This window comes from Triplophysa rosa, linkage group LG5 (assembly GCF_024868665.1).
Source record: "Triplophysa rosa linkage group LG5, Trosa_1v2, whole genome shotgun sequence".
Taxonomy (NCBI): domain Eukaryota; kingdom Metazoa; phylum Chordata; class Actinopteri; order Cypriniformes; family Nemacheilidae; genus Triplophysa; species Triplophysa rosa.
This window is the reverse complement of record NC_079894.1, coordinates 24,887,267-24,910,615: the sequence shown is the minus strand read 5'-3', so window position 1 is coordinate 24,910,615 and position 23,349 is coordinate 24,887,267. Positions and strand designations below refer to the sequence as shown.

Genomic DNA, 23,349 nt, shown 5'->3' with positions numbered 1-23,349 from the left:
TCAAAGTATTTGTCAGTAATACAGCTATTTTAGGGGAAAATGTCAATACTTGCATTGCAGGCTGATTTAAGGTGTGCCCCTAAATCTTCTGCTTGCGCTCCTAAAAATTTCAGTCAGGGGCTACAGTTCTCTTAAAAAAGTTAGTCTGGAGCTCTGTCTTATCGGGAATTTTGTGATTGCTTTTAAAACATTATTATCACAACGATTATGCTCAGTTTTTTGTGGGAAGCATAAATCGTTATCACGATTAAAATACGTTTAATCGTGCAGCCCTAACTCTTTTTACACCTTAAATAAAGATTCACCTCAGGTAATGTCATCAGACATGTAAAAGGTTTTATCGACGTATCACACAAACATGTGATTGACCTGTACTCTGGAGACAAAACGTGTATTTTGTCCACCTTAGATTTTGTTTGTGACCTGGCTATCAAACACAATGCTCCACCCGTTATTACGTTTGATCAGCCACTGTACTGGAAAGCAGCAGAGATGATCATGCATTATAAAAATAAAAGGTGCCTCAAATATCTATAGTGCACTCAAAGAACCTTAAACTATATTTTAAGAGCTTCAAAGCTCTTTTTCTCATAATAGGGTTATTGGTGGAACCATCTATAGTCTTGTGGTTCTTCCAGGAACTGATAAGATTCTTGAATAACCCCATATTCAGTTATGAAGTTCTGGAGTCACCTTTTCACTACACTGGGACCTCAAAGTGCTTTCCGGGTTATTGAAGGAACTCAAATAAAAAAAAAAAGGTTATTGTAAGATCTGTAAACTTGTAAGTGGTTCCTGGAAAATCTCTCTTGTACAAAACAGCATCTAGAGGAACCCAACATTTTTTGAATGAAAAATTGATTTTTAGTGATCATTTTGATGTGTTATTAGAATAAGAAGTCCAAAGTTTGGTTTTTGGCCCCTGCTATGTGAACACATATTTAAAAATCATGCACATGATTAGAAAAGGCTAAACAATATTAAAAAAATTCTCAGCAAGCTCAGCTTGAAATTTCAAGGCATTATTTTATATTAGCCTATGGAGACAAAACATTTTTATGCTACACGTAGATCCTATGTCACAGAAATCTGTTGGACAATATAAACGTTGTTGTTGTGCATTCCATCCAAACAAACTGTAGCTTGCCTATTCATTGTGTGTTTACAGCGCAGTCTCGCACTCCACAATACTGGAGAACCGTGGCGCTGCTGGCCCATTGTCGCAGCGTCAATGCATGTGTCGTCTATGTTGGTGTGTGTGTATTTAACTTTTTCCAGCTATGCGCAGACCGATCACTGTATGACAAAATAAAGCATATACCATTAGAAAAGCATTTACGGAGCAGTCAGTTTACAAATAGCGGTCACTGCACTCTGATGTCATACGCTGATCGGTATGCAATTAAACATCTGTATGTGGTACGAGCCGGCATTGCGCTCGCGCAACAGGCGGGATTTCAAAATAACGGATTTTACCTCAACAAAGCAACAGCCTCTTTTTATGACTGTCCCATTAGATGTGAGTAAAGTCAAAATATATAAATACATACTAACTGTATACTCTTTATATAACGTTACATGTAGGCCTTTCTGACATGTCTAATTGTATGGCAGTTTTTGCTGTTTTAACAGTTTATTTTGTACTACACAGTGTAGAGAGCGCTTGTTTTAGCCGAGATGCTAATGAATCTAATGAAGCTTGTGGGGCTAAATTTAATATAGTTAAATCACAAACAATGACTTTTAGTCACTTTTACCTATAATGTTCACGTTTAGTAAATGTAGCGATTTCTTTTTTATTTACTAATTGTTGTCATTGTTGTTTGTGTTAAATCGTTTCCCCAACCATGTTACATAAATTGTCTGTAATTTACTTAATATTTTTGATCATTTTCAGTTTTGTTTTATCTTTTTTCCTCAGAATTTTCTATATTTTCCCGTTGAGCAGCAAAAAATGTAAGTATTATATTTATTATTATATTGCACATTATGAGTTTTTATTATATTATTTGTTATATTTGCACATGTATAAATATTCATTGGCAATGAAAGAAAATCTAAATATAGTTTATTGGATTATTAGTTATTGCTATATACTTTTCAACCATGGACCAAAGGAGTGACTATAAAATACTAGGCGTTGTAATATTTTGTTTATTGTTACCATTGTAAACCAATTTGTGATGTGCTAAATTAATAAATGTAATGTTTTGTGAGATGTTATCTAAATCCCTCTTTTAGTCTCCATGTCTTTTTCCTGGGGACACCCAAGGCCAACAGACCCACCTCCAGCCCACCCCGATGCTCATCATTGCAACGCCTGGGACACCTAAGGCCAACAGGCGCAGCTCACATTCTCTTTTTGTCATATCTGCTTTATATGTACTGTAAAGCGGCATTGCAACAAATGTGCTATATAATAATTTTGACTACTTGGATCCATACACCACCTGGTAATAGCAGGAAACCCATTTGGAGAACACATGCATTGTGTTTTTCCTGCTAGGAAAGATTTGCTTGCTGGCAACATTACCATGGGTGTAGGCCTTGCTACAAGAGATGACTTTTTGCTGGACTTTCAGAAGCAGAGCATCAAGTTATCTTCAGCTGTCTTGAATCTTATCAATTATGTCAAATGTCACATGTAAATATGATCAGTGTCCAGTGAAAATATTAATGATTGCATTGTATATTGTGGTAAATTTGAGTTTGAACTTTTTTTTTACAATTGTACATTTTTAAAGAACCTGAAATATTTATATTTAAAGTTAAGTCAAATTATGTGGCTACAGTTTTGTTAAGATGAACACAATCACCAACACAATATTAACTTAATAATTTTAATGTACAATGCTGACTATTTAGTGAATATTTATTCAACGTAAATTGCTGTTGTTTATCAATAAACTGTTTGTTTTGTATTTGGTTTCTATCTTAATATTTCTGCCTATTAAAATATTGTGAATAGCAATATAGCAGAACAACACACTACAGGGGTAAACAAAAAGTGAATAGGATAAACTGTGAACAGGTTCCTTGAAGCACCCAGACCATTTTAATAAAAGGGTTCCTCAAGAAGCCTTAAGGGTTCCTCAGAGAACTGCCATTCTTGAAACAGTGCCTTGAGTTTACCCTGAGGGTTCCGCCGGTGTGGCGATGTGAAGAACCCCAAAAGGTTCCTCAAAGAACCTTTAATTTTTACTGTGTGGATGCACCACAGAGTAGTCCCCTTAAAAGCATAGTCTTAATGCTTGGAGGTTTTCATACTTTTATGAACCTACTTAGTGCAATAGGCACACTGATGGAAGGAACAGGACTCAGGAACATTATGGAAGATGTCTATGGATCAAATGCCGTCCAGCACATGATGACTGGAAAGTCAGTGCAAAGAGCTTTTCGTGGACATTTGCCTCAATCACCTGGTTGTGTACGTCATCGCCTCTTTGTACACTTGCATTGTTTATTCCATCAGCTCCCTTCTGATGAACCTCAACCACATCAGAGCCATCTCTTAAGTTTTTACAGCAAATAGGGCAAGTTTCTTGGTTTACAACAACATGACTCATGGTCAAAATTGCATTTGGAGTGTACTTTTTCCTCAAGCTAATTCAACAGTGTCAGTAGTCAAGGATGAATTTTGTTTGAGCAAAATGGTATACACTGTGCTGCCAACAACATTTCAATGAGGCAAGCAATATCAAATGTCAGTATTCTCTACCACCATCTTCTGAATTGCTGAAAATTGTGAATTTAGTTTTGTTGGGTTTAGTATAATGCCACCTTTATACTAACAACATCTATAGAGGATGCATTACATATGTATTACCTTATTCAAATTTAAATGAGTGACCATTTTAGAGGGTTCATACACAGGCCTCTGTTCGGGCTAATTCAGAGTTGTTTATGATCAAAGTTATACAACTCCAATTTAAGTTACTTTTGGGTGCAATAACTTTTACATTGAATGTCAAGTCTGTGTTTAAGCAAAACATGTGTCCAAAAACATGTACTGAGTAGGAGTTATATGACATAGGCTAAATCGTTTACATCTCTGGTTCACCCCAAACAAAGATAAAACCTTACAGTAATCTCACAAAATCATGTATTCCATAAGTTTGTAATCATGTCAGTGCAATTTAGACAAGTCCAATGGATTCATAGACCCAGACAACATAGGGTTAGACACCAAGATTACTTGGCAAGGTCAAATAATGAAGGAGTTAGGATGTTTTAAGGGCTTCGTGCCCATCTTGGACGCTATCTTGAAAACTATACATTTCAAGTGGTCAAACTTTGGTAAACTTTTAGTATGTTATTAAGGACACCTAATACTACAAAAAAACAGCTGAGTAAACTTTTGTTAGAATTTTTTTAGGGTTAGGTGTTTTTTTTTCATATATGCAGCCGCCTAATGCAGGTATTTACCAGGTGTAAACTGGAACGTCTTAGTCGACCAAATCACAGGTATAACCAGCTGTGATAAAGTGTGTTACTCACCTTCCAGATTGCATAGGATAGTGCTGGCTGTACTGAGTTTGCTGCGAGAACGCCCATGAGTTTGACGGACAGAGCTGACTCTGGAGAAACAGGAAACAAACAGCATGTGACACAGGAAGTAGGCCACTGGAAACACTGTTCAACAGAGATAACCAACCACCCAAATATTTACTGGTAGTGCTGATGCTGGTGAATTAAACACAACCTGTGAGACCCAACAGAAAGTGTGCGGTTTATGCAGACCACATACACAAAACCATAAACCAGGTAAGGCAACCCCTTCTAGACAGACGATTACCATTGGCTACCAAAGGACTCCAAGGTCCCTCCCATTTTGGAGAAGGTTCAAGAATCACTAGAATAATAATTATGAAAACAAGAGGTCAAAACTGTAGATTTAATCAAGATTAAGACATCAACACACTTGAAGATTAGAGGGCAGAGCAGCAAACACATTCCGGACATTCTTTTTAATTCCATAACACATATATTGAGTTTGATATGCCTGAGGTGCGGTCTGATAACAAATCATTGGCCAACGTTTTTTAGACCCGTTTCCAATCATTGTATTGTGTATAAGTTTGGTTTTGGTCTAACCATGGTTTTCATGTAGTACAGGTTGAGCTGCCTTTACATTATGGAGATCAAAACAACGTTACAAACATTTTTCTGATAGCTTAATGAGAACAAAAAAACATCCAACAGAAATCTATTGAAGGAAAACACATTATAATTAAAATATTTTGGTGGGAAATGTCCTAGGAATGTCTAAATGTCCTAGGAATGTCTCCTATCTTCAGATCTCTAAACTGAAGATAACTGTAAAACCTACAGTAAACACTGTACATCAGAACAAGACAAATAATTGAAAGTAGAGCACCTCCATGGAGCTCACAAGGGGAGGACTCGGTGCGCTTAACTTCGGGCTCCCCAGCTGAGGGACCTCAGGGTGCAGAAAGTCCTCCGTGTCCATGACAACAGATGTGGCAAGAGAGGGCATCAGGCTCCGATCAGAAACATGGTGCCAAAACCCGTCATTCACCAGCCATCTCTGAAATACAGAGAAAGAGGTGATGAGATAAAACAGCAAGAATAGAAAGACAGCCACTATACAACTGAAATGAACAGAGAAAAGAAACAACAGACAGATAGATTAAACAGGGCTCGACATTAACGCTTGTCCGCTTGTCCGGGACAAGTGAATGTTTTGTATGGGCAAGTGAGAGAGAATTTTACTTGCCCGACCGGACAAGTAACTTGAAAAAAAAAACAGTGCGACATATACGTAGAATAATAACAATATGTGCATTAGACAGAGCTCAGAGCTGCGTGTTTGTGTGTGACAATAATCAATGCGCACTGCACTGAGTCCATGCGGACGCGGAATCCTGTTATTTAAATGTCATCTGGCTGTTCTGCGTGTCTGAGTGAATTACGTGCACAGTTTAACATACAACACGAGTGATGGTCGAGTATTTATCTGCGTCTGCACTGTATGAGGATATGAACAGATGAACTTCATCTCCTGAGTTGCTCTGAGGGTTTATTTTACGATCGTTTTACTGTTTGCGTGAAGCTATCTGCAAACAAGCGTCTTCCCGAAGACCCATCAAAATAAAAGTCCCGTTAAATTGAACACTCAGACAAAAATTACAGTAGTGTACTATAGTATTTGCTATTGAAAATTGAAGTGCCCTTGTAGTAAATTGATAAACACTGTATACTATAGTAAAGTTCAAAAACAATATAGTAAGAATTTTACTGCAGTTTACCAGTTTACTACTAATTTATGTGGACAAATATACCACTATTGTATAGTTAAAAAGGAAAAACACAGAACTTAGAAATATTTAAACAAATTTAGGTAATCTAAAAATGATATGGCCCTAATTTATCCATCTGTATGTAACATTAATGTCTTTTGTCAGTTATCTGCCTATTCATAATGATCTACACTTGCACATTTCTGCATGTGCTACCAAACTTTAAACCTCTCTAGCACCAGTGCTATGTGCAAAAAAAGTTAACTTACAGCCTTAACACTAATAATAATTACTGCTTGCCTTTGTTTTATAGCAGTCACGGAGAGTAGGCCTATAACCAAATTCAGGCGGCCAAAGCGGACACTAGTTAAAATGCTTAGAAGCAAACTTGACCAATCTAAATCCAAAACAATTATATTGATTATATTATATTATAATTCAAATGAAATATCATTTTTGGACAAGTAATTTTTGTACTCGGACGAGTGAATGACAAATTTACTTGTCCGAAGGACAACCACATGACAATGCTTAATGTCAAGCCCTGGATTAAAGTTTCTACACTTATTGACCAATGATTTCCAGTCATTTATGTGGCCATGAATTAAAGAAACAACTGTTCCTGTATTAACTCAATCTGTAAAACATACGCTGACAATGACATGGGTTGACATTAATTGACTTATTTTTATATATTTCAATTATATTTACAAATGTACAAAATCATACAAATATTACCAATAAGGCACACAACGGACTCACAAATGCCATCACGCCGGGCTAACGTTAAAGGGATAGTTCACCCAAAAATCAAAATTCTGTCATCGTTTACTCACCCCCAGGTTGTTCCAAACCTGTATACATTTTTTTGTTCTGCTGAACACGAAAGATATTTGGAAGAATGTCAGTAACAAAACAGATCTCATCCCCCATTTATTGCTATAGTGGGGAAAATAAATACTATGGGAGTCAATGGGGGATGAGATCTGTTCCAAACAACATACAATCCTTATACATACAATCTTCCAAATATCTTCCATTGTGTTTAGCAGAACAAATACATTTATACAAGTTTGGAACAATGTGAGGGTGAGTAAATAATGATTTTCGTTTTGGGGTGACCTATCCCTTTAATACACCCCAGGACTAAAAGACAATTAAAATGTATTTCCTCTTCTGATATTTTCACGAATTTTAACATACCTGTGTCTAGGCTGACAGATAGATAGAGACATATATGTAGATAGAAAGACAGACAGACATATAGACACACATATAGATAGACACTGACCTATATATTGGTAGATAGACAGACAGACAGATCTCTCAGAATAGCGGTAGGTTATGTAAGTTATCAGAGTAACTTTAACGTTAAATGGCTAATGTATAAAGTCAGGCCCAGTCTGTGTGTTAGAGAGGATTACACAATTAATACATCTGTGAGTTTTTTTATTCTTTCTTCAACACAACCCCATTTCACATTTAAACACAAAAGATCAAAGACACCAAATTGAGACACTAGTAAAATGTAAAGTTAAAGAATGATGAAAAATTCATCTGACGGAGCATTTGTCAAACTGAAACCCATCCCATACAGAGCACTGACCCCTCAAACACATCATCTTAACACGAGTGCCAATTCATACTGATAATTGTGGTTGAACTTGTAATGTTGATCGGCAGTCTGTACATTTTTCTGACTGACTCCATGAAGCGCTATTGTTCAAGCGTGCTAACATGCTAACCTGACAGAAAACTCACTCACCGCTCGATAATTTAACCCCCCTGCCTTCGATACCCCTCCACGACAACACACGGTCACTGAATCAGACTTTTTCTTGATCGGCGGCGGTGTATTTGGGGGGTTAATCCATTTTTTCGACCCCTGTTCGCTTGTTTACCTACTTCCTGGTCGACGCCGCCATCTTGATCTGGAGAGGCTGAAATCTTCCGCTGACGTCATCGCGGATCCAGCAATTCTGTCCGAAATTCAATTTCTATCCAAAACTTATTTAGTATTAGTGTAACATTCTATATTAATTTTACAATATAACAGTGTCAACCTTATATATACAATTTAACACAATAACATACACTTAATGCTAATGCAAAAGACTAAAAACATAATGACAAACATTAAGACAACTGGGAAGTGTTTTCTAGACATTGCAACAGGCTATGTAAATTATAATATTACTGTATTTAATAAAAATTAGTTTTCATTAAAATTAATTGTTCATTCATTTGTTTGTTTGTTCTTTTTTACCCGCTGATAGCGTCTCCACGTGGATGTGTGCTGACACTGCAGCGTTTAGTGATTCTCTCTCTTCAGTCATGGGTGTGTGTAGGCTACTCGTTCAGAGTCCGTGAACTTTGAGATTTGACCTGGTTTGAAGTTTATCCTATCATCATCTGAGTACATAAAGGACACACACACAGCTGCCTTGCTCAGAATGCATAGTTTCATTTTTAAGAAGTCTCTAGATTACTAATAGTTTTACTCACTAGATCCTGGAGTATTTGGATTGATTCATTTTAACATTGTGTGGAGTTATTGTCGGTTCCTCTGATGGATCTTCCAACACAGATCAGAGTTTTAATCGTGTCTCTGACTGCTCCATTTATTCTCTACACAATTAACCGTGTCTCCTGGTTACAAGAGTAAGATAATATCGTCTATTTATTGCATATTAGACTTTGAGTAATACTTGAATTCATAAGATTTGACATTTAGACTGTCTGAAGACTTTTAAAGTGTTTTAGGGAACTAATTTAACCAAAAGGGGGCAACCAACCTCTATTTTCAATAAACTGATCATGTAAAGGACACTACTAAACCACGATCATTTAATGGGTCAATCTCAAAGTAAACCTGTCAAGAACATATTAAGATCTTTTTCACAAATAGATCACTGTGGCATTTTTATACTTCAAGAATCATTCTGTTGAGGCGTTCGTTTTCTTTCTAGACAATCGCCATTAAAAACAATAAAACTAAAATTTATTAAAATGTAGAGTACTGAGAATGTAGACATTTTACACATTTAAATGTGTAAAAATGGCAAAATGCATATAATGAAAAAAAAAACATTTTGTTGTCATGTAAGAGCAAAAAAGCAGGTTAAAATCAACTTTCCATGACAACTATCTTTCACATAATAATCGAATGAGATTTGGTTGAGATATAACGACTCTGTTATTCAGTCCACAGATCTTATTGGCGATTGGAATTACGGTTCTTACAACAGTATTGCTCCTGGCAAAGCTCAATGTCAAGAGAATACCCACTGCTGACCCTCTCTTCTACGGTAAGATCACAGTAACGACATTACCCACACTTAACTTTAATGCAAAGAAAAAAAACACAAATGAAATCTCTTTAAAATCTCAATCCATTCTCCCAGAGGGCAATGAGATTACATGGACAGTAAATGGAGACATTTGTTAAACTCTGCTGGGTTTGAGACAAAACAATAGCTGTCGAGAAAAAGCAGAGAGACAGACAGTGAGCAGACACAACACAACACAGTCAGACAGACAGAAAAGTGAACTAATTGTGATGTGTGTGTTTACCTCATCTTTAGTGTTTGTTGTGTTTTCCTTCACCTCTGTGGTTGGTATCACAAACGCTTTGCAGCAGGATGGATATATCAAAGGATTTATGGACTTTTACGTGAGCAAGGTCAGCACACACAGACACACGCACACACACACGCACACGCACACGCACACGCACACGCACACGCACACGCACGCACGCACGCACGCACGCACGCACGCACGCACGCACACACACACACACAGGTTTGTTAGTGTGTACTGGTTTAGCTATATTTGTGAGGGCCAAATGTCCTCAGTACCACAGTGAAATACGTGTGAACCCACTTGTGAGGACATTTTACTGGTCCTCACTAAATAAAAAGGCTCATAATTCGCTCAAATACTGTTTTTCTTTAAATGTAATAGAGTGCACATGTTTGTGTGATTATTAAGTTAAGGGTTAGGGATAGGGGATAGAATATATCATAAGCCTGATATAAAATCAATGGAAGTCTATGTAATGTCCTCACTAGTATAGTCACACACACACATACACACACACAGACTTTGGTTGACTATCCCCGTGGGGACAGTCCATAGGCGTAATGTTTTTATACTGTACAAACTGTATATTCTATCCCCTATCCCTATCCCTAAACCTAAAGATCATAGAACACTTTTTGCATTTTTAGATTTGTAAAAAATATTGTTCTGTACAATTTATAAGCTTTTTTGCCCGTGGGGACCTCAATTTTGGTCCCCACGGTGACACGAGTCCCCATGTGTTGGTGTGTATTCAGGTTTAGGTCCCCACCGGGATATACAAACATGAACACACACACACACACACACACACACACACAATTTATACAAAAAACTGAATTCATACACACTCATTGTGTATCTCCTGAAGGCTGAACCGTACCTGAGTTCTGCACACTGCATCATGATGGGATACTGGGATGGAGTTGTTCATTATGGTCTGCTTCTCATCATGCTCCATCTGATGAGCACGGGGTAAAATGACTGAAATATCCTAATTTAATCCTATATCCTAGTCCCGGTTTAAAATAATCCTGGTCCGGGAAACCACCCCTCAATCTTTACAAATATTATTTTTAAAAGATGATTTGTATTTTTTACAGAAAGTCTTTTCGCAGTCTGGCTCTCGTGTGGGCGGGATCCACAGTAGCCAATCAGATCGTCTTAATCGTGGGCATTGTAGTTGGTAAGAACCTTCAGCCAGTTGATGTGTTTCGGTCTCATGAAACTCATTTGTATATCAGTGTCTCTGTTCTTGTGTTTTAGGTAAATATGGAAAGAACCTCCAGTCTGCTCTCTGGAGAAATGCTCCTTTCTTAGTTTTATCCATATGGACGGCAGCCAAGCTTCTCAATAGGCCAAGAGAGCTGTCCATCATTCCGGCTGACAAGGTGAGATGACATTAGAAGCTCAGCTCTGAGCAGAGGTCGCACAGAACTGTAATGTTTTAACTCAAAGCTCAGTATTGATGAGCATTGATGAGTGTGAATGTGTTGTTTGTAGGTGGAGGCTCAACAGAAGAAAGGGCTTCTGTCTCGACCTGTAGATCTTCTGCTTACACTGGCTCTCCTGGGATCTGTGATCTTCACTGTCTTCAGAGGATTAGTGAGTACCATTCCATCATCTCTCCATCTATCCATCCCTTCATCCATCCATCCATTCAGTCATTCATCCATCCATTCCTTCACCCATCCATCCATCCATCAATCCCTTCATCCATTCATTCCTGCACCCATCCATCCATCAATCCCTTCATCCATCCATCCCTTCATCCATCCATTCCTTCACCCATCAATCCCTTCATCCATCCATTCCTTCATCCATCCATTCCTTCATCCATCCATCCTTTCATCCATCCATTCATTCACTCATTCATTAATTGTCTTTCACAGGTTGTTCTAGAATGTTCACTGGACTGGTGTTTCTCTTACATCTATCAGTATGAGCCGTACATGAAAGACAATGTGGGATTTCCTAAAGTAACGGTGAGTCACCTTCTTTCGTGTCACAGACTGCGGTTGCGACTTAATCCATGTTTCTGTGCACTATAACACTCTAAAACATAATTCAGTGACTTAGTAAATATCACAAAAATAAACAGTTATATTAACTAATAAAATCTTTAAAATAATTTAACTGATTTTTTTTTTAAATATTTAAAAAATCCATCAGTTAATTATCTAAAATGTACATATATAATGTAAGTTTATTCTATGAAAAATATTTAATTAACAAATTATATATTTTTAATATATGCTTAATATTTTTGGTGAATTCTAATAGAAATATTTGAGTTAGATTTACTTAAATTTCTTACTTACATTTACACAATTTAAACAGTGTATTTCATTGATTACACAGCTTTAAAATGTGCTCAATTTTCTTTTCACATAAATTCACCATTAAAGTTACAATTACAAATTACAATTCCTATTTTTTCATGAAATATTACAGTGTTTATCATCAACATCTTACCAATGTGGGTCATTCTCTTTTTAAAATTCACGTGCCCTCATAATCTACAGTTAAAATCTGAAAATGCACTTCCGTATCCGTTAACTACTCCACTTTAACTGTCTGTCTGCAGCCAGTTCCGTTTAAAAATGCAACAGCTGTTTTTGTATACCCAATCAAATCACCTTGAAAAACACAAGCCACGCCCACTATTTTTTTCTAATTCAAAATTCCGTTTCACTTGAATTTGATGTTTATATACTTTAGCGGCCGTGAAAAAATCCATACTTTAGCTCAGTACGGTAGTATGCTCTAAAACATGCTGGGTTGTTTCAACTCATGCTTGGGTTAAATATGAACATTTTCAAGGTTTAAACTAACAGTTGGGGTTGTCCATATTTTACCCAACCATGGGTTTAACATTTTTTGAAGTATACACTTCGTCATGAAGTCTTTATATTACCTACTCTTTCTAGCTACAGAACCAGCTTCACTTAAACTGCATATTTACAGTAACTGTTTTAGAAGATGTTCAAACTGTTTTTTTTTTGTTATTTACTTCTTTAAAGATGTAGTACGTCACAGGCTGCATGTGTGGGCTTCTGTTGTGCATGGGATTGTGGGTGATGTCACTGTGGGGATGCACACTTACTGAAGTATACAGATGCTATAGTGATGGCTGTCATGTGTTTGCAGATGTTGGTGTTTCTGTTCTATGCTCTTCCGCTCCTGACAGCGTGTGTGTATGGTCTGCTGACCCCTGGATGTATCTGGATGTTGGACTGGACGCTGGTTCTTGCAGGAGCTATGGCTCAGGTACAGTAAACACATAGAAACTCATAAACTGTTGAAGCACATGTTCTTGTATGTCACTGCTGTACTGTATGTGATCTCTCCACAGATGCAATGGACTCACATCGGAGCGTCCGTTCACTCACGCACACCTTTTACCTACCGCGTCCCCAAAGATGAGTGGCGTCTGGTCATGACCCTGAACCTGCTGTATGCCGCGGTGCACGTTCTCCTTGCCGTCCGCTGCTACGCGGACCAGGCATTCTTCATAAAGAACGTCCTGCCGGAACAAACCAGCAATGGCAAGAAGATGAAGTAGAACCTTAAAAGAACATTCTGAAGGATTTTATACCACATGTGATGGAGAAACATCCACCACATGAGATGCTTGAATTAAGAGCATACCAGAGGAGAGAGTCTGAACGGAAACTTTATTCATAGTGTTAGTATGTTTTTTAAATTATAAGTGGTCGATATTGGACATTTCGAGTTTTTCCTCTATATTTGTATGCTGTGGTTACAAAACTACAGTTAGCAATCATTTCTACTGTACATTACAGGGATAGTTCACCCAAAAATGAAGATTCTGTCATCATTTACTCACCCTCATGTAATTTCATACCTGTATAAATGACTTTGTTCTGATGAACACATAGAAAGATATTTGGAAGAATGTTAGCAATTTTCAGTTCTGGGACATCATTGACTACCAAAGTAGTAAATGGTAGTCTGTGTCCCTGAACTGAATTTCCTAAAATAATTTCCTAAATTCTTTAAATATCTAATTTTGTGTTCAACAGAACAAAACATACACTATTTTTTTCCTACTATGGTAGTCAATGATGTCCCAGAACTAAAAATTGCTAACATTCTTCCAAATATCTTTCTTTGTGTTCAACAGAACAAAGAAATGTATACAGGTTTGAACCAATCTGAGGGTGAATAAATGATGACAGAATTTTCATTTTTGGGTGAACTATCCCTTTAACGTATAGGCACATATATACACAATGCAGGACTGAAACTATTCAGACATTTCAGTAGAAATTGAACACAATCTATATTTTTTATTTTAATATTGGTTATTGGACATAAAAACAACATTTCCATCCTGGTGCAATCCTGCTCAGAATTTGTCCTTTATTTTTGTTTAAAGTGGTTTATTTGTGTGAAACACTTTAAACTGATGTCAATCTGTGCACTCATGGCTTATCATTTGACAGTAAATGAGTCATTGAGTGAAATGTCAGTAAATCTGGACTCTGGCACATGTGTGTCCTTAGACACGGTTTGTGTATGTGATGACTTCAGCCTGTGTTGTAATGTGTGTAGTAGATTGTGTTTCAGAATTACTTTACGGCCCGGTTTCACAGACACGGTTTAGCTTAAGCCAGGACTATGCCTTAGTTGAATTAAGATATTTATGTCGCTTTTATAAAAATGCCTTAGAAGAATACATTACTGGTGTGCATCTTGAGCCAAAACAATGGCACTAACATATTTTAAGATATTTCTGGGCAAGTTATATTCAGTTAAGACATGTCAAACATTCATTTTAGTCTGGGACTAGCCATAAGCCTCGTCTGTGAAACCGGGCCTACATTAGTAACATATTTGATTGGTTGAATCTCATGTTCAGGTCACAAAGCTAACAAAATGAAATCAAAAGACAGAATTGCCTCACATGATCAACTTTGTGTTCCCAACAACGTTCATGAGATTCATCCATTTTTTTTGTACACGTTAGTTTTTTACAATCATGTGTTCTATGACAAAAATATATTTCAAACGTGCGTCAATAGTTTTGTGTTTTTTCTTTGGTAGAGGATGATATCTGTGCTGGTGCTCTTTGCCTGCCTTGAACCTTCATATCTCTCTTGTGAAATTCACTCGTTCTGTCAGGCTCCAAACGGAACGCCGGGGCACAGGTTCACCCGAGGGACAGATATTTATAACATTGCAATACTGAGATGAAAGATTAATGTGATGTTATCTTTCACATGTCTTTGTCATGTCTAATTTCTGACAATTCTGGAGATTACATCATACAAGTCTGATAGCGGTCAGCCCGGTGATCTTTCACCCGCTTTATATCAGACAGACAGATGAAACGTGTGATGAACTGCACTACACTGCAATGATTTCATAAACATATATGTGTAAAATTTTCAAAATTGTACACAATGTGAAATGAAGATTATATGAAAACACAACTGAGGAGTTTACACATGGCACCCTTTAAAAGAGTGTTAATATTTGTGCTGAACGTTTATGCTTTATAATTTTTTCTTAATATGTGACACATCATGGTGTAAAATGAATGCAGATTGTAGAGGTAAAATAATCAGAATTTGGGTAAATTTGATAAGAAATATTTGAGTTCATAACGCGATTTTCAATAATATTGATGTTTGTTTGCAGACTTGACAAATCAGAGCTCAGTTTGACACATTGTTGACATCTCTTACATTTACATTACATTTAGCAGACGCTTTTATCCAAAGCGACTTACAGATGAGGGAAACAATGGAAGCAATTGGAACAACATAAGGACAACAAAAAGCATAAGTGCAATAAAAAGAGCTACGTTTTTAAAACTTTTTTGAAAGAGTAGAAAAGAGATAGAAGTCAGAACTGGTCAGGTGTTGACAGAAGAGATGTGTTTTCAGACGATTCTTAAAGATGGCTACAGAATCTACTGATCTTGTAGCAGCGGGCAGATCATTCCATAAATGTGGAACTGATCCCGAGAAGGTACGTGAGAGAGATCTTCTCTAATGAAGTCAAGATCTTCATCCCCAAAACTATCTACACTGTAAGCAGCCACATTTAGACAAAACACCCTAGCAACCAAAAACTCAGCATCTGCCTAGCAACACCCAGTCATCCTCTCACATCACCAGCGTGACATGCAACGTCACATGAAAAACATATTTTGGTAACACTTTACGGTAAGGGTACATGAATTATCATGAATTCATGCATAAATTCATGCATGGACTAAACATTACTTGATGCATTAATACCTCATGAATTATCAGGAAGTAACACGAGTTCAAAGTCTTCCATTCATGACTTCACAGAAGAACAACATCTTAATTAAAACATTAACTAAGATGGGTACATCATCATGAATTATGCTTTATTACGCATGATCATGATATTTTCAATAAAGTATCAAAGTCTCCCAATCATTGACTAAAAGTGTTATTTAAAATCCTGTCGTGACATTTTATTCATTTGTTTTCTACTAATTGTCTTTGTCATTGAAGTTTAGCCTACATTCACCGACCGTTAAGAAAAGTGATTATTGTAGCCTGCTTCAACTAGCCTTGCACATAAAATAATAGATATAAACATAGTTGATGACTAAAAATAATCATGACCCTAGAGTTTACTTTGAGAAGATGGTGGCATGACCCATGCACAAAATAAGTTTTTAGCCATAAGTATTGTTCGTGGGTAAGTTTTACCTGCTAGCAGTTTTAATGTCCCCTGATGGTTAAAGCAATATACAAAAACGTTTTTAAAAGGTTAGATCAGTATATCAATTATTGTAAGAAATAATGTTATTAAAACATGATTATGTCTTGCCTGTAGGTAAATGCAGATTATGCCTGTAGGTAAATGCAGATCCCAAAATTGACTAAACACTGCACATAGACTAGCACATGAATTCTGTTGACATCCAAATACTGTAGTTATCATTAAATAATCATTAGCTTATCATGACTTCATCATGTGTGTGGCCCCTCAACTGAAGTGGTGACTTGATCCTGTGAAACACTGATGAGCAATATGTTATTAATGATGAGATTAACGTGAAATGACATGAATATAAACACAAAACTTCAAGCCTTTACATACGATGTACTGTGGACACAAATAGACGTTGATCTTAACTTTCACTGCTTTATTTTCAATTAGTATAACCCAGCCAATCAACATTAGTGACCGGTAAAACCTGAGCATGGATTCAGTACATATACAGGCACTTGAGGTTTATTTGTAAACTTTAAACGAAACCACAGAGCTGTTAAAGGTTTAACAAAAAAATAAAAAAGGCTTTCCCAAACAGCTTGGTTTCTTAAGGTGAAATAAACGCAGAACAATATAAAACACTAAACAAAACTAAACTGAACATGGAACAAACATACGGCAGTACACATACACTTTAGTTCTTGTAAATGTCCAGTAAGGACCCATCATCTTTTTTCTTTAGGATAACAGGGAAACTAACAGGGGAACTGATACCGAATGTCCTTCAATAAACGACCAAGTAATCCTTTCTTGTGCTTGTTTCCAAGCCAGTAGGTCCATTCTATCACTGCAAGATGCTCTTTCAAAAGCTTGGCAGTTCGGTTTCCCCTCAATCGCCAAATTATCGATTTGTATGTTAACCATGCCCTCTCCAAGTGCTGAGTGTGAGCTCCACTAACAGGATCTACAAACCACCTTGAATGATTTACTGTAAAATGCCTGTAGCCAAAATTGGTGAGAGCACCCCTATATGCTCTCCACTCATCACTAATGATTAATGTGCCAGGCCTCACATGCTTCAACACTACAGGATTCAGATGGTGGCGGGACCGTTTCTTCACAAGCCTCAGGATAGGTCTTCTATGATGTTCTTTCACTCCAAGCATTCCAAAAACCCACTTTTTGCATCTCCAGGTGTTGGATATTCTCCCACGAGCATACTGTAAAAACAACCTTTTTTTAACATCTGACACTTTAATTCACCATCGATATCATATTAGTCATATAGACTGACCCTAAGGACTATTTTCATATTGGCATAATGCATTTCTATGGCCAATTACAAGCACAGTGACATTTTATATATATATTTATTTAATAATTTGAAACATAACTAATGTTGATAAAACCAAAAACACAAATTAGCTTCTATCCATTTGATTCAAGGCACACAAAAATAGGGCCCCAAGTCTGTTCAGCTTACTATTTGTATTTGAGCAGGCAAAATGAAAACTGGGACAAACAAAACAAGATAGTTTCATCTTAATCCTTACAGCATACCTTTCGTTTATGGCGGAAGTTGCTCTCGTCGATGACCACAGACTCCATTTCACCTCAAAGGCGTTTCCCTGTTTTATTTTCATATTGCCTCATTGCATGTCTGCACACTCTTCTTAAACAGGATGCCATCTTTGTCAGTGTTGCTGAGCTTTTAGCTATGCCATCTGCCTTCATATCAACCTGCCTTATTCGCAAGCCTTGAGAAAACCTGACAAATAATCAAATATACATAATAAACATTTACACAGCAGTCCAGAAAGCATAGATATATTATAGACTAAGTAAAAACGTACAGAGTCTGTCATTGACCTAAGTTGTGTCTCAATATATGGACCACTGTTGGACACCACCCTCCACTGCATGCCTACCAGTTTTACTAATCATTCTATTTAGTGAGGTCCAAATATTGTAGGGTTTTGTGGGTTAATCTATGTGTGTAATCAATGTCTACACACACACACACACACACACACAAAGAGAGAGTGATGCGTGTGATATGCTAGGTACAACTGAGTTACTTATCTGATTTGATTACCTGTAAAAAAAAATCATCCATGAAAAAAGGGTGCATCTTGACTTCTCAAAGATTGATCCTGATCGGACAGTCTTGGTGGTTTTTTTGCCTCTGTGGCTATTGTGTCGGCATACCCTTAAGGAAATCAAAATGAAAAACTAATTATGTATACAGACTACTAAGCCTTCAAAGAACAAAAGAATATTTGTTGAGCAAATAAAGGGTATGGACATGTTGTTACTTTACCACGTGAACACGGAGCGCGCCCCAGTGGGTGGCAAAACACTCAAATATCAGGAAAAGCAATTTCGCGCAACATTTCAGTGTCCAGGAATATCCTGATATCTTGGGAAGTCTTAAGGATCGCTGTTGAGTCCAGCTGCTTATAATTTCAGCAAATAATTGCATGTTTTAGCCCCGGTTTCTTTGTTTCGCCTCAGCCATTTTGCTGGGTGTTTTACCACCCAGGGAAGCGTGTCCCAGGGCGTGTTCCGACATGTTCAAGACATCAATGCATACCCTCTATATAAGTTCAATATACAGTAAAACTGTATGATGTTTAAGTTTGTTGAAGGCTTGACATTTATTAGGAAAAAAATACTGCAGTATTTTTGTTGATTACAGAACTCTTTTTTTTCTCGATAATTCAAAAGCCAAAGTATATGAAAACCTATTGGGTTTTTGTAAAGGGAACCAGTGTAATGCAATTGGCATACAGAGTGATGCCATACTCACTCTATTAAAAAGTGAGTATAGGGATGATAATATAAACATAACATTATAATAAAAAGTAGTATATATTAAATATACACATTTAAGTTGTATACTTTGTTGTATTGGTTTCTTTGTGAAACAACTTTTACCACAGCTAGCTACTTTCTTGCTAGAAAATGTTAGAGAGCATATAACTTATAATCTTTGCATTCAGTACCGAAAAAATAACAGCATCAAATTATTTCAAAGTTCAAACTGCTGAACATAATCGTTATTAATTGTCTGTCAAAATTGCATGCATGTACAGTATCAACTTAACCATGCACAGAACTTACCATCTGTAGATGTCTGCAGAGTTGTCTTTCTTCTTTAACTTCATATTGTTCTGACACAACCTGCATCTCATTCTTTTTTTCAACAGCTTCTTTTTCTGTAACCATTTAATTAATTTGACTGTCCTCTTCGTGGTTGGCTTTCCCTCCGTTAAAGACAATATTTTTTTCCCCAAATGCATGATTTTATGTTAGTGGAATTTAGCTTGCGTCATTTTTGTAGGGATTGTGGAATTGAGCGCCAATTCGGTCCTGATTGGTCAGGATACGGCCAACGTGGTCTGAGTGACGCACGCGCATGTGCAAAACTGATCGCCATCCATGGGATTATTAATATCTTTTATTTATTATTTGATTCATATTTAGCAAGACAATTTTACATTCTGATACTTTCGCCACATCGCTCGACAGTACAAGTTGTGGCCTGGACGTGCGCGACTAATCACGTGGTGAGAGAGACATTACTCGCTCACGATCGACACATCTCTAGTAGACATAATGTTTCCAAACAGAAACGTTGTAAAATTTCTTAATGACATTAAATTGTTTGGAGCCCGCTTTACACTGACAGAGATATCTTACTTTGATAATACACGGGAAATTCAGGCACCAAATGAGTTCCTATTGGAAATGAGCATCGGTACGAGAAAAACTTCTACAGTCATACGACATGAACCAGTAAGCTGCGAGGAGGATGCGGGAGAGGGAAAGGAGTGCGCCAAATCCAAAGTCACACATCGACGAGGTAACGAATACTTTGCTCACATTGTGATAGCAGCTTAACATGGACTCTGTGGGTATGCGAAGAGGCAAAAGAAAGGCGAATGACATTGGTAGGTGGACTGGCAACCTCAAATGTGTCAATATTGATGTACGTGTATGCATTAAGTTTTGTCAAATTTAAGTTCGTAATAGCCAGGCAACAGGCTTCTACCGGGTAATTGTCTGGCTAACGTTTGCTTTCTTTAATGCCCGTCTAATAACAATAAGGATGCAAAAAGTAGACTTTTTACTTAGTTTAAATTTATTTTTCCCTAAACATAGCTTAGCAACGACATCAACAGAAATGGTGTTGATATTTACATATAAATTGATTGTTTCGTTCTTAACGCCATTCCAGCATCTAGGGCAATATTAATGGCGAGAACTAGTCGATCTATACACTACACTTTCTATACAGAAGTCGATCCATACAAAAGTGGGGGGAGGGGGCAATTTGCAATCCTCAATCTATCTAACAGGCATGTCTTAGTTTGCACCCGGAGTTAACCCACGCTGTCGCAGGGAGACAATGCAAACTCCACACACAACGCTTCCCGTCCCAGGCGGGGCTCGAAAAATATTGCTCACCAAAAAATATAAAATTATGAATTTATTAGGCATGTTATAAGTTGCTGTTTTGATATCGTTCTCCACATTTTCTCCAATCTTCCACCCAGACCCATCTGTGCAACAGTTTCCACAAGATATGCCACAGAAATCTGTGAAGAAGGGTGGAAAAGGTAACTTACTAAATCATTTTGTCAGCTTTTTTTGTGTGTGCCCAAGGCTCAATGTACGTTTTTGTCTCTCAGTGTATTATAAAAATTGAGACAAAAATAATAGTTCTATTTGTAGCAATCTAGAGCATTGCTATAAGGGCATTTCTTGCCAATAAGAGCTTCAATCATTAACTGTTGAAAAGAACATTTAGTATTGTTTGACTTCATGTCTCTGATGTGAAAAGTGTTGTTTATTAGCTTACAAGTTTAACAGTCATAGGTGGTTTCTCAGTATTATGGTAGCCTGTGTTAAATTTAGGTAGGTTTATTTATTACCATCCTAAATTTTGCATTAATGTTTAATGAAATTGATAAGATTCAGTAAGTAACCAATAACCTGTGAATAATCAGTCAATTATAAATATTAATTTATGTGTAAAGCAATGGTTGTAATTGCATGAATTTCTACCCCAACGAGTTTACATCCCTGTGTCACAGTGCCACCCACAAATTATGATTTAATGAAAGCCATATCCTCTGTAAATATGTTGTCCTCTCTAATCTTACCCAGGCTTATTTGTGCATAAGCCTCTACAAATTCAACAGAAGATATCTTCAAGGACCAAGAATACTGAGATGGGTATATTTTACATACTGTATATTTTTATATTCAGTGTGGTCTGTGACTTGCATAAGTACAATATTAATTTTTACTTATATTTACTTTTATATTCAAAGAAGTGACATAAAAATGTCCTTTTTACTAATAGAAATTTTGCTATGAAACCTTGTAAGAGTTGAATGTAATGTTCCTGCCTTTTCTCAGGATTATAATTTTTCATCTGTCATTGAAACTTTACAGTTCTTTCACCTCTGGGCGACACTCCACAGACCTCTGCAGCAAAAAGGGCCAAAGAAATGGCTAAGTATGTTTCACAGTCAACTTAATGTAACAGAACTGAGTATGTGATGTTTTATCTCAGTATTGCTTTTCATGTGCTTTTATGATTCTTTAATAACTTTGCCATTTATCTAAAGATAAAAACGTTTTTATTTTAATGTGTAAATTTGCATAACAATATGTAATTATGACGTATTTATTCATTACAGAAGCCCCCACTCTGCAAACAGCCTTGCAGGAGGCTAAACAAACCATTGAAGGCCAAAAAAGAGAGATTGCTACCTTAAAAGAATGGGTTGATGTACTAAAAGAGGAACGACAATTCCTCCGAGACAGACTTAAAGAGGGTAAAATAGATTTGAGGACATTACTGTTTCAGAATTNTAAATGACTAGATTGCCTTCTCTATGCAACTTCGTCAACCTCGTTTCGTTTGGTCACACCACAAGGTGTCCGTGTGGCCTCAAAGCTTCAGCACCGCCGCTCTGATATCGATTGCTAATGTCTGAGGTGAAACACGCCCCCACTCATTAGCATACAGACAAAGAAATACATAAATAAATAAATGTAGAAATAAATACATGTAAAAATAAATAAATGTAGGAATAAATACATACATACATGAATAAATGTGGAAATAAATAAAAGTGGAAATAAATAAATGTATAAATAAATAAATGAAAAAATAAATAAGCGTGAAAAAATATATAATTACGCATAAATAAGGAAATAAAAGTATAAATACTCATTTATTTTTGCTTTTTTACATTTCTTCATGGATTTATTTTTGTATTTATTTATTTTTAATATTGTCACTTTTGGAATTCCATACCTGACGACTCCATCTGCCGCTACAACATGGTATTGGAAAAGATTAAAAAGGAGCACATCAGCAAATCTGAAGCTTATTCGAGGCTTGGGGTAGATAGAAATACTATTGTGTATCAGGCTCCAATTGCAGAACTTGCAGCGGCTAACCCAGATCTCTTTAATACATTGAGGTCCACTTTTAAAAGAAAGGACAGCCTGAAAAGGTTTGCTGAAACTTGCAGGGGTTTTTGTGAACAAGAGCCTACAGCTTCAGCCATTCTGAAAAAGAAAGATGATGGGTCCTTACTGGACATTTACAAGAACAAAAAGTGTATGTGTACTGCCGTATGTTTGTTCCATGTTCAGTTTAGTTTTGTTTAGTGTTTTATATTGTTCTGCGTTTATTTCACCTTAAGAAACCAAGCTGTTTGGGAAAGCCTTTTTTATTTTTTTGTTAAACCTTTAACAG

General features: G+C 36.7%; 2 protein-coding genes across 3 annotated transcripts in view; one reads left to right on the top strand and one right to left on the bottom strand.

The window, feature by feature from the left end:
* The window catches only part of sbno2a (strawberry notch homolog 2a), a 67,014-nt gene extending 58,836 nt beyond the window's left edge, over window positions 1-8,178 (bottom strand). For both annotated transcript variants that reach the window (XM_057334417.1, XM_057334419.1), the window contains exons 1-3: window positions 8,026-8,178; window positions 5,378-5,548; window positions 4,498-4,577 (exon numbers count right to left, since the gene is read on the bottom strand). In XM_057334417.1, the coding sequence (XP_057190400.1) occupies window positions 4,498-4,577; window positions 5,378-5,497 (200 nt within the window). In that variant the 5' untranslated portion in view covers window positions 5,498-5,548; window positions 8,026-8,178. The remainder of the gene's footprint in view (window positions 1-4,497; window positions 4,578-5,377; window positions 5,549-8,025) is intronic.
* Window positions 8,179-8,829: 651 nt separating this feature from the next.
* On the top strand, window positions 8,830-13,407 carry tm6sf2a (transmembrane 6 superfamily member 2a). Its single transcript, XM_057334682.1, has 10 exons — window positions 8,830-8,921; window positions 9,465-9,568; window positions 9,845-9,942; window positions 10,714-10,817; window positions 10,946-11,028; window positions 11,109-11,233; window positions 11,346-11,447; window positions 11,735-11,827; window positions 12,993-13,112; window positions 13,198-13,407. Exons 1-10 carry the CDS (start codon window positions 8,830-8,832, stop codon window positions 13,405-13,407), a joined length of 1,131 nt encoding a protein of 376 aa, XP_057190665.1.
* Window positions 13,408-23,349: the final 9,942 nt, after the last annotated feature.

Coding starts and splice junctions, on each gene's coding strand:
- tm6sf2a (XM_057334682.1), top strand. CDS start 8,830: ATGGATCTTCCAACACAGATCAGAGTTTTAATCGTGTCTCTGACTGCT. Junction 11,234..11,345: donor CCATCATTCCGGCTGACAAG/GTGAGATGACAT, acceptor TGTTGTTTGTAG/GTGGAGGCTCAACAGAAGAA. Junction 13,113..13,197: donor TTGCAGGAGCTATGGCTCAG/GTACAGTAAACA, acceptor ATCTCTCCACAG/ATGCAATGGACTCACATCGG.